This window comes from Lemur catta, chromosome 2 (assembly GCF_020740605.2).
Source record: "Lemur catta isolate mLemCat1 chromosome 2, mLemCat1.pri, whole genome shotgun sequence".
In the NCBI taxonomy this organism is placed as follows: domain Eukaryota; kingdom Metazoa; phylum Chordata; class Mammalia; order Primates; family Lemuridae; genus Lemur; species Lemur catta.
In genome coordinates this window covers 23,441,662-23,454,067 of record NC_059129.1, presented here as the reverse complement: position 1 = coordinate 23,454,067, position 12,406 = coordinate 23,441,662, and the positions used below count along the sequence as shown (strand labels likewise).

At 43.3% G+C, this 12,406-nt stretch overlaps 1 protein-coding gene across 1 annotated transcript; it reads right to left on the bottom strand.

Moving 5' to 3' along the window:
- Positions 1 to 1,692: 1,692 nt before the first annotated feature.
- LOC123631550 (thioredoxin-like) lies at positions 1,693 to 2,123 on the bottom strand. Its single transcript, XM_045541306.1, is given in 2 exon segments — positions 1,693 to 1,923; positions 1,925 to 2,123. Coding segments are annotated over 2 exon segments (387 nt in total). The 5' UTR covers positions 2,093 to 2,123; the 3' UTR covers positions 1,693 to 1,704.
- Between the last annotated feature and the right edge of the window lie 10,283 nt (positions 2,124 to 12,406).

Here is a 12,406-nt window from a genome sequence, read left to right as displayed (position 1 = left end):
CATAATGGTTTTAAGGGTCACCTGGTGGTAGCACGTGTCAGTACTTCATTCCTTATTATCGCCAAGTGTCTTAGTTCAGGCTGCTATAACAAATTATTAATATCACAGACTGGGTGGCTTAAACATCTATAATATTTCCCACAGTTCTGGAGGCTGAAAATCTAAGATCAGTTCCAATTTTCTACATCCTTGGCAACACTTACATTACGTCTTTTTGATTATAGTCACCCTAGTGGATATGATTTTCATTTCCCTGATGGCTAATGATGTTGAGCACCTTTTCATGTGAGTTACTTATGTATTTGACTACTTTGTTGTTCCCCATTCTTACTGAAAGAGCAGATGAGTACAATAGTCAACATTTCCTCTTCCTGGGTGGCTTTGCACTTGTATAAACTTAGAAATATTGCCTTGTCCCTCAAGGGTAGAGAAGGAAATGAAACTAAATTGGAATGGTGTTCAATATGCGGCTGTCACTCAATTCTCTCACTTAATCTTTCCGACAAGTCTGGGAGGGAGATGGTGTAGTCTGGATTTTGCAAACAAGAAAACTAAGGCCAAGGCCAGGTGCAGTGGCTCATACCTGTAATCCTAGCACTCTGGGAGGCTGAGGCAGGAGGATCACTTGAGCCCAGGAGTTTGAGGTTGCTGTGAGTTAGGCTGATGCCATGGCACTCTAGCCAGGGAAACAGAACGAGACTCTGTCTCAAAACACACACACACACACACACACACACACACACACACACACACACACACACACAAACAGCTAAGGCCAGGCTTCTTAAGTATCTGCCAATGGATGGTCAGCTGAAACTCAACCCCACATCTGTGTGGCTATGTTTTCCTTGTGATCCTCCCCCATGAGCATCTATAGCAACAAGGTAGGAGGCAAGAGTATTGGCCCTTTTGCAGCACACTCTCTAGAAGCACAGAACAGTCCTTCAGGTGCCCATTCTTCTGAGAACCAGAGAGCTCAGAAACAGGAGCCCCAGGTCTGCAGACATTCTAAGAGTGAATTGTCTATTGGGTCCAAGGGTGTCATAACAGCTCAGGCTGCTATAATAAAATACCACAAACCAGGTGGCTTAAACAACAGACATTTATTTCTCAGTTCTGGAGGCAGGGAAGTCCAAGATCAAAGTGCTGGCCAATTCAGTTCCCTGGTGAGGACTCTCTTCCTGGCTTGCAGACAGCTGTCTTCTTGTTGTATCTTCACATGGCAGAGCGAGCGGGCAAACTCTAATCTTTTCCTCTTCTTATAAGGACACTAATCCCATCATGGGGGCCCCACCCTCATGACCTCATCTAAACCCAGTAACCTCCCAAAGGCCCCACCTCCAAATACCTTCACACTAGGTGTCAAGTCTTCAACATATGAATTTTGGGGGACACAAAATATTCAGATCTTCACAGAAGGTTAAGGTCTATAGCTGAGGAAACAAAGTGTAGGAAGAGGATGGAGAGATCTCACCCTCAAGAATAAGGAGAGAAACAGAGAGAGCTGAAAGATCATCCCATAACCAAGTCAGAAAGGAAGCCTGGGGTCACTGGGCACTTCATCTAGGTGGATCTCACAAGACCTCAGAACCTTTGTTATTTCTCCTTAAAAATTAAAAAAAAAATTTTTAAGGGTAGAATTAATATTTTATTGTCACTTATAATCAGGTGGCAGTTGGATATGTAGTCTCCATACTTCATACTTTATGTAAATAAAAAAATTACAGGTTTTAAGTAGCCAGTGGCTAATAAAAAAACATGATTAGACTCATTATTAATGGTGGCTTCAAGCCTTTCCCTATTAGCTCCAGAAAACTCACCCACCTTTTGTCCCTTTTTGAAAAACTGGTAGATTGGCATGCATTTGACTTCACACTCTGAAGCAACGTCCTGACAGTCATCCACATCTACTTCGAGGGACAGACACCACATTGGACTACTTTTCCAATGAAAAGAAAGAATGAAAGAAAGTCTTGATCATTTTGCAAGGTCTACACCCCGTGGCTGAGACATCAACTACTACTAGTTCATCTCCGGCAGCAGCCAAGCCTTCCTGAAAAGCAAAATTGCTCTTGATCTGCTCCACCATCATGGCTACTGGGATCTGATGAGTGACTGTAAGAACTGACAGAAATGGATCCAAAGCGCCAGATCAAGCTTTTTTAAAAAAAAATCTTATTGTGGCCGGGCACAGTCGCTCACGCCTGTAATCTTAGCACTCTGGGAGGCCGAGGAGAGCAGATCATTTGAGCTCAGGAGTTTGAGATCAGCCTGAACAAGAGCAAGACCCTGTCTCTACTAAAAATAGAAAGAAATTATATGGACAACTAAAAATATATATAGAAAAAATTAGCCGGGCATGGTGGCGCATGCCTGTAGTCCCAGCTACTCGGGAGGCTGAGGCAGGAGGATTGCTCAAGCCCAGGAGTTTGAGGTTGCTGTGAGCTAGGCTGACGCCACGGCACTCTAGCCCGAGCAACAGAGTGAGACTCTGTCTCAAAAAGAAAAAAAAAAATCTTATTGTGACAAAATATACATAAGAGTCACCATTTTAACCCTTTTTAAGCTTTGTGTCAGTGTGCAGTTCAGTGGCATCAAATACATGCACAATGTGTGCAGCCACCACCACCGTCCATCTCCAGCACCTGTTCATCACCCCAAACTGAAGCTCTGTCCCCATTAAACTCCACCTTCCCGTTCCCCCATCTCCCCTTCTTGCCAGTTCTTGTTCTGTGTTCTCTTCGCTGTAATTACAGTGAAACTTTCAACAGGACGAACCTTTATACAGTATTGGGGATCACAAGAAACTGGGGCAACTGCACCTTCTCTGCAGAAGGAAACCTCAAGAAATAAGAGCCAGCTCTAGCATCTGGGAAAGAAAAGGAAAAGCAAGCTGATCCCAAGGGGCTAGGAAGGAAAAAATGAAGAAAAAAGGGGGCCCGTCTGCAATGAGGGAGAGGACCAGGTGCCCCACAGAGTCAGACCTGCAGGACCTTGGAAGCCTCTGGAAAAAGCATCAGGGTGCAGCTTCCTAGGGCAACCAGAGCAGAAGTGTTGAATGGTCCCGTCACCACTGCCTACGACACTTTCATTTTCGCTCTAAGTGTTCCCAGTAATTTGCTGTTCAATTTGGTAGAAATACACCCACTTAATAGCAAATCCAATTAATGTGGATTTTCCCCATTTGTCATCCTAAGTAACTAGGGTTTGCTTACATGAAAACTTATAATGAATTACTTACTCCAAGCAGCAGAGCAAAACCTGACTGTAATTTCTTATTATCAGTTTGTTTTCACATTTTATTTGTTTTAAACAATTGGGTCATGATAAGGTTCTTTCTTGGGCAAAGAACCAAAAAAGAGAGAAAAGCTGCTAGAACTAAGGGCTGCGATAGGAGCTGGGCCACTGGCCACAAAGGAGAGGACTTGGTCTTTGGCAACTTGATGGGGACAGTGGCTGCCAGTCACAGCACATGACAGTATCAGACTTGTTGTCTGTCTGCTGCTTACAGAGCAGAGACGATGAATGGTTGCATGCATTTGAGCCTGGGGGGCTTCCGAGCCTGTGAGTTGGCAGGACAGGGGGTTCAGGGGTCCTGAAGTTTCTGTCCAAGGAGGGCAGGCAAAATCACACTTCTCCAGTCCAGGAGCTGGATCTCAAAGCTTTGTCTTGCAAAGTGTAGCACCTCATGCAGGCCTGGCTGGCACACTGTAGTTACTCAGCAAACCTTTGTGAGTCAATTAGCTAGGGCTGAAATGAGGCATCTATGATAGAAGCTTCCATCCAATCCAAGGAGCTGGAACTTGAGTCAGCAAGTGTCTGAGAGCCACTTCCAACACCTTCTAGGACTTCTCCCCAGCCTCAGAGACTATCTCAGCACTTACACACACCCACATGTTAATGATTGGTGTGGGGTCACTTACCTCTCCAGCCTGATGCTTGAGATCAACTTCTGTTTTGCTCACCTGTTTATCTTTAGAGCCTGGCACCTCTATCACAATGAAATAAAGACATCCAGTTCTTACCGCAAATCCTGGAACACTAAAAGTACTGTTGCGGAACATTTCGAGCCTTGGCCTGCCTGCTCTGATCTGCTGTATGAGTCCCAAATGCACGTGGGGCCCACAAGCCGGAAATGAATGTGTTTCCCTAATGAGACGACCTCAGTGCTTTGATGAGCCCTACCGAGCCCAGGATGGCATCCAAGAGGATGGAGGACGTCATTATTAACATTTGGCCATACTTTGTTCATGAAGCAGAAACACCCAAGAGCATCCAACTCTAGCCAATCTAACCTCTTCTGCTGCATCGTGTGGAAGAGCATGCTGTGCTTTCAGACTGAAGAATATCACTTTATAACAAGCATGTTGATGTTCTATTGTGAAATAGGACCAAGAAGGAATGCCCTTCCCAGCCTATCTCCAGGGAAATTCAGACTTCACAGGCCTGGCAGGAAAACATCTACTTCCTGCCCATGACTGTAAGATGCATTATGTCACATGGGGAATACGTTCCAAATCCTATTTTTGGCAAAAGAGGCAATGTTGGAGGCAATGGGGGCAGAGGGCACCAAGTCCAGCCTTGAGCTGGAAGGAGCTCAAGTGTTCCTCAGTAAGCCCGCAGTTCTAGGGGGACAAATGCTTCCAAGACCTGCCTCCATTCCTCACGGGCTTCTGGTCTCATGTTTCGAGGATCCCCGTGGCTCGAGTCCGGGGGGTGTGGGGGGTGTGGTGGGGGTTTGCTGTACAGGATGTTCTCATGAATCATTCCAAGTTCGACGAACTGTCTCATTATCAGAGCCAAGGTCAAGCTTTAAACCTGAGTATGCATTTCCTTTGGAGTGTGCTAAAGGGTAGCACACTCTTGAACAAGTCACACGCTCTGGCGACAGCGTAAGAGAAAAGGAAATTTTTTAAAAGGTGCAAGACCGAAAGAGACTTTTCAGCCAATTGATATTTGCACGATAAAGTGCTTAGGCTTCCCAAGGTTATGCATTTTTTAAATAAACAAAATAATGTAATATCAAGGCAAAGAGAGGTCGCCACTCGCCGAGAACCTCCTAGGTACCTGGCACTGGGCTAAACTTTCACATCTTTTACTCCCAGAGAACTATAAAATCCCTTGAGAATAAGATAAAAAGCAAGAGGCCAAAGACAATCCCTTTTGTAGAGCAAAAGCTTACAGAAAATCATGTGCAAACTCATGATCTTTTTTTTCACCACTTTACAAGAATGGTGTTTTTGTCTTACACTGATGGAGGGGTGGTTAAAGGTGAAAAAAATCACACACTTTAATATATTAAAGTAAGATCTTCATGTCCTGAAGATGCAAAATTGTCACAAGTATGTCCTTAAGGTCTAGCAGGCTGTCGAATAGAACTCTCAGTGACGATGGAAATGCCCTTTGTGTGCGCTGTCCAATACAGTAGCCACAAGTCACACATATAGCTACTGAGCATTTGAAATCTGGCTAGTGTGAGTGAGAAACTGAATTTTAAATTGTGTTTAACTAAAATTTAAGCTGTTATACATAAGTATATACAATTTTTATTTGTCAATTTTTTTTTTTTTTGAGACAGAGTCTCGCTCTGTTGTCCAGGCTAGAGTGCCATGGCATCAGCCTAGCTCACAGCAACCTCAAACTCCTGGGCTCAAGCAATCCTTCTGCCTCAGCCTCCTGAGTAGCTGGGTCTACAGGCATGTGCCACCATGCCCGGCTAATTTTTTCTATATATTTTTAGTTGTCCAGATAATTTCTTTCTATTTTTTTAGTAGAGATGGTGTCCCGCTCTTACTCAGGCTGGTCTCAAACTCCTGAGCTCAAACAATCTTTCCTCCTTGGCCTCCCAGAGTGCTAGGATTACAGGCGTGGGCCACCACACCCAGTCTTTATTTGTCAATTTAAAAACATTTTTGTAGAGATGGGGTCTCGCTATGTTGCCCAGGCTGGTCTCAAACTCCTGGGCTCAAGCAATTCTCCCTTCTTGGCCTCCCAAAGTGCTGGGATTACAGGCGTGAGCCACCCTGCCTGGCCTATTTGTCAATTTTTTTTAAATAAATAAAAATTTTAAGCCATCCCATGTGGTTAAAGGCTACTGTATTGGGCAGTACAGGTATACTAGCTGTAGATTCATTAAAGATCATCATTTCTTTGAATCTGAGGCCATCGGTGGAAAACTCTGAGGTGGACATGGCCAGTACAGCTTGAGGTTAGTGGAGATTCAAGCAAGAAGTGGAAGGCACAACTTTCTTCTTTGAAGTTCTCATCGATACCAAAAAGTTAACAGCATCATCCTCTTTAGGAACAAAGAGAGGTCTTGATTCTTTGACAAAATATTTATCATTTTCTCAACCAGAAAATCAAATATCAGTATACAAGCACTTTTATAACAGCAAAAATCCTTCCATTTCTCCCTTTGTGCTCCTTATGCCTTGATCCTTTCTGAGCTGCTGAGCTCTATGAGGACAGGGGGCATGTTTTATTTACTGCTCTATTTCCAGCACCTTCTAGGATGCCTGGTATACAGTAGGCACCCAATATTTGCTGAATGTTGAGTGACTATCTTGAAAGGAAATAACAAGGAACATGGCATGAACAGTGAACTGGGTTCATTAAGCTGTTCAAATCCAGACTCTCCCAGTCCCAAACCATGTGACCTTGCCCTCGTGTCTTCAGCACGAAAATGAGAGCCACTGTTTTTCAGGATTGTTCTGAAGATTAAGATAGTGCTACACCCAGCAGCTTCAATGCCTGTTCACACCTAGGAGCGGGGGCTCAATGAACAGCTGCTATTAGCTATTAAATGGTTAACTGCCTGATCGCAGATGGAATATTCTTAGGAGTTATGCCACTAGTGACAGTTTCTCTTTTAATAAAACATCTTAAAAGAACAGTAAGGGCTGGGCGTGGTGGCTCATACCTGTAATCCTAGCTCTTTGGGAGGCTGAGGTTACAGTGAGCTATGATTGGACCACTGTGCTCTAGCCTGGGCAACAGAGCAAGACCCTGCCTCTAAAAAACAAAAAAATCACAGTAAATATGAGGGAGAACCATGTGCATAAAGATATGAGCTTTACCCCCAAAAGATAAGAGTTTTATAATAAGTGCATGCTAGGTTTTGTGATCTTGCAAAATGTTTTGTTTTTTTTGAAACAGGGTCTTGCTCTATTGCCCAGGCTAGAGTGCAATGGCATCATCATAGCTCACTACAACCTCCAACTCCTGGGCTCAAGCGATCCTCTTGTCTCAGTCTCCCAAGTAGCTGAGACTACAGGCATGTGCCACCACGCTGGGCTAATTTTTCTATTTTTAGTCGAGACAAGGTCTCCCTCTTGCTCAGGCTGGTCTTGAACTCCTGGCCTCAAGTGATCCTCCTGCCTTGGCCTCCCAGAGTGCTAGGATTATAGGTGTGAGCCACCACCTAATCTGGCAAGATGTAATGAAGGAGTTCAACTATTACATGTCTGACTCAAGCAGGAGAGAGGAAGCACCATCCTAGCAATTTTTTCACAACAGACTAAAACAGAAATATTTAACAAAAAGAAAGCATAGAGCTTATTCAAACAAACTGTTTTATTTTCATAAGTCATAAGTGGTACTCAAAACATTTTTAAGACATTAGTTTGCAAGCTATTTATATATACTCTATTATCCCCATTTGCCATTAAAAAAAAAAGTTCCCTGCTACCTCCTTTACAAAAATGCATTGGAAAGAGCAGTCGTTCATTGATATTATGGAACAATAGCAGCTCCCAATCCTTTAATAGACGCCTACATGTTAAGAATATTTCACTACAAGCCACAAAAGAAATTTAAAGTTGTGATTTCTGTAGTGAAAAACTGACCCGTTCTGTGTGGCAGATTTCCCTTTAAGGCTCTCCAGGAGGCTCTCATGCAAAGAAAAGGCTCAAAAGGAGTCCACCGTGCCCCCCATGAATCGGCACAGGGATGCCACCATTCCGAAGGGGCCTGTGAAAGCTCCCATCCCTGGGGGGCTGCGTACATCCTCGGGCAGAAGTGAAAACTCCGACAAGCCCACTCTGAGCAAAACTACTATTCCTGTAGATGCAGTGCAAAAATGTGGTTTCTTACTGAAAGTCATTCTCCAAAATAAAAAATAAAAACAAAACCCCACGCTGGATTTCTCTAACGCCTTGATCATCTTGCTTTAAAGCACCATCAGTGGGTAGTGAATTAAAGAGTTACTATCTTGTTGTAAGGTTTGCTACATTACACTCACTTAGGTCAACAAACCATGCAGAACTGAATTCAATGTGGCATTTTCACGTTAATTTTTGCATAAGAATTTGGATAAACAAAATAACCAGAAAGAACATCCTGAATCAGCACACTCCCTGAGTGATCACGTGGCTCCCTCTCGTGGCGACTGTGAACCTCAGACGCTTTCTTTCTAACTTCACCCATTGCCCCCAAATTATGAAGCTCTATAAATTACCCTGAGCTTCACTAAATACACACCGTCCCGTAGCAGTGGCCCATCCACTGGGGCCTGCTTCTGTCATTCACCTTCAGAGGGAGGTGGGAATTTTCCATCCTAACTTAAAATTTGCCCGTAAAAAAGTCCACTTAATAAAGTGACTAATTGGCATTCTCAAATGACACTTGACCTCATCTGCCAACTTAAAACGCAATATGCATATGCCCCTATAGCTTCAAAAATAAGTATCACCTTTAAAATAGCCCTATGCTGATTTTAACAGAGTTTAAAAGAAAAACCGGGTTTTTTCAGTCATGTTAATAGCCATATCGATGGATTTAAACTATGAAAGTGGTTGTGCGCGTTTCCCACTGAGAAAGAAGAGGGCCACGACAGGATTTAAGCCCAAGAATCCCTTGCTTACCTGGGCAGGTGCCTTGATAGGAATGATTCTCATCCCTTTTCCTGGATCCCCTTTCCTGCCTCCCACAAACCTAAACCAAACCCGCCATCGGTCATGAATCTGAGTCGTAAAGGGCAAAATGCACACATCACATTTTAAGTTACAAGGTCAGGTCTGAAAGCTGAATCCTAGTGTTCTGCCACTCTTGTGGTCAAAAGACAAACACGTTGCTCCCTGCAGGAAGCTGGTAGAAAAATTAAGTCATTTCTGGTATAATATTCACCACATAAATGATGTGAATCTTCAAACAACACGGCTGATTCCGGTATCCCAGGACGCTTTTTAGAGACAGTATGACAAATAAAGACGACAACCAGAGCATATAACACGTTCAACGCCAAATGTATAATATTTACATGGAATCAAAGTGAGGTGTCCGGTTAAGATATTGTTATAGAATCCCTAATAGAGGAAAAAGGCAGCTGATTCTAATGGAAATTCCCAATGTTCCAACTTTTCTAAATTCATGTACTTGCCACATCTTGCTCTGATGCAGTGGAGTAGGAAACGTGAACATTAATTTAACAATGAACCCTGCCTGCCATTCGCCTGGATGCAAGGATGCAACATTTGCCTCGACATACTCTCCCAAAGGAACCACACACAACACAAGGCCAGAAAGAAAGTTTTTCTCCCTTACTGCAATTTCTAAATGAACGCAGACATGGATATGTTTGGTCTTGCCACATATAGAACAAAGTACTTGCATTTAAAATAAGTCAACCCCGTTCTTTTCTCAGCTCACCCTCATATGATAGGTTTTTCCGGAACGAGGTGAGTCATCACTAAGTCTTGGGAAGTGGGGGCATGACAAGAAACAGTGATTTCCTTACACTGAGTCATATGTATGTGCCTTTGTACTAGGTAGGATATCACCTTAGATGTCCTACAAAGTTCTAGACTTGTCAAGGCATCTGAGAACTCCGCTGAAAAGCAGCAGCTATGCAACTTCAAAGAAGCACAGACACAACACTTTCTCCAAGTCATCAGAAATAAGCAGCAGTGGAATGCTGGTAACCTTAAGTACAAGTTTTCAGAGTTAGAAAACAGAGCCTAGTTCCTAATTGTCAAATTACTCATTTGTTTTCTGATAGCAGAATCAGCTCTCTTAGTAGGCAGATGAGGAGAGAAAACAGGTTGAATTCATTGCCTTAAAAAAAACTAAAAGCATTAAACAGTTAATTGGAGAATTCCACTCATACTGTGTGGTAAGGCACAGCTACCCTAGAAAAATCCCTTGTATTACGTACCTAAACAATTTAAAAGAACTATAAGGAATCTACTCAAACCACAAAGCAAAACTGCAGTGATGTCTGCTCTGCTCCTGCTCCCTTCAATAATGGATCTGTTTAACAGAAGAAAACATCACACTTAAGGACTCCTCAGACCCAACATGCCGAGTGCAATGGCCCTTTCAACCCAACCAAAATGCTTTGTTAAAAATGTCTTGGCCAGGCACGGTGGCTCACGCCTGTGATCCCAGCACTTTGGGAAGCCAAGAGTTTAAGACCAGCCTGTACAATATAACAAGACCTCCCTCTCTACAAAATATTAAAAAAATTAGCTGGGCATGGTGGTGTGCACCTGTAGTCCCAGCTACTCGGGAGGCTGAGGCAGGAGGATTGCTTGAGCCCAGGAGTTTGAGGCCGCAGTGAGCTATGATTTGGCCACTGCACTCCAGCCTGGGAGATACGCTGATAGCGTCTCTTAAAAAAAAAGTCTGTATGAATTTCAGAATACACAGAGATTTACATTAATCCCTACAATGTTTTGCATCCTACTTATAAAATTAATAGACATACAAGAATGATCTAAGTTCAAGGGTTTCCTACTTTTTATTCTCTATATGCTTGCAACTTCATAATCACTTCAAGATCTTACCATTCATCCCAATGTCAAAAAAAGGGAAATTTTATTTCCAAATATGAAAAACTAAGTCCAAGACTTTGCACTATGCATTTTTTTTTTTCTTTTTTTCAAGACAGAGTCTCACTGTTGCCCGGACTTGAGTGCCATGGCATCAGCCTAGCTCACAGCAATCTCAAACTCCTGGGCTCAAGTGATCCTTCTGCCTCAGCCTCCCAAGTAGCTGGGACTACAGGTATGGGCCACCATGCCTGGCTAATTTTTTCTGTATATTTTTAGTTGTCCAGCTAATTTCTATTTTTAGTAGAGATGAGGGTCTCAGTTTTGCTCAGGCTGGTCTTGAACTCTTGAGCTTAAATGATCCACCCACCTCGGCCTCCCAGAGTGCTAGGATTACATGCGTGAGCCACCGCGCCTGGCCTGCATTGTTTCTAAATTTAAAATGATTGTGCTGTCCAACACTTAAGAGCAGAATCTATGTTCCATTTTTTTTTTTTTTTTTTTTGAGATGGGAGTCTTGCTATGTTGCCCAGGCTGGTCTTGAACTGCTGGTGGGAGCCACCACACCCAGCAAAAGCCAGAACCCAGAAAGGCAAAAAGGAAAAAAAGAGAAAGAAAATGCACGTAAACTTAAAGAACCACAGTTCTTTTCAAATAAGCTTCCCTTGGTTTTCCTTGCCAAAATGATATAACCTGAAGTACTTCAAATGAATCGTCCCTTTTATAATTCAATCATGGAAAGTTAATGTATCCGAAAGAATACCTTATTTCTGTACTAATTGCCTCAAAAATATAAAAGCTTATAGAAGGCCTTATGTGGTCATGAAGAACTTTATGCACATTTATCATCAGTTTCCTCTGGGCTGTCACCTCTCTTCCCCAGAACTTTCCACAGGAGAGGGCATCTTCAGACAGGAACACAGTATCAAAGAGAAAAACTGCAGTGATGTGTATAAAAAATTTAATGTGGGCCAGGCATGGCTCATGCCTGTAATCCCAACATTTTGGGAGGCCAAGGTGGGAGTATCACTTTAAGCCTAGGAGTTTGAGACCAGCCTGGGCAACATAGCAGGACCACATCTCAAAAAAAATATTCTTTTTCTTTTTGTAAATTTTCTTTTTTTTTTTTTTTTGGAGACAGAGTCTCGCTCTTTTGCCCTGGCTAGAGTGCCGTGGCGTCAGCCTAGTTCACAGCAACCTCAGATTCCTGGGATTAAGCAATCCTTCTGCCTCAGCCTCCCGAGTAGCTGGGACTACAAGGCATGTGCCACCATGCCTGGCTAATTTTTTTTCTATATATTTGTAGTTGTCCAGATAATTTCTTTCTATTTTTCAGTAGAGACGGGGTCTCGCTCTTGCTCAGGCTGGTCTCGAACTCCTGACCTCAAGCGATGCTCCCGCCTCGGCCTCCCAGAGTGCTAGGATTACAGGCGTGAGCCACCGCACCCGGCCAAATAATATTTTTATTTAAAAAATTAATGTAGGCTAGGTGCGGTGGCTCACGCCTGTAATCCTAGCACTCTGGGAGGCCGAGGCGGGTGGATCGCTCGAGGTCAGGAGTTCAAGACCAGCCTGAGCAAGAGCGAGACCCCGTCTCTACTAAAAATAGAAAGAAATTATCTGGCCAACTAAAAATATAT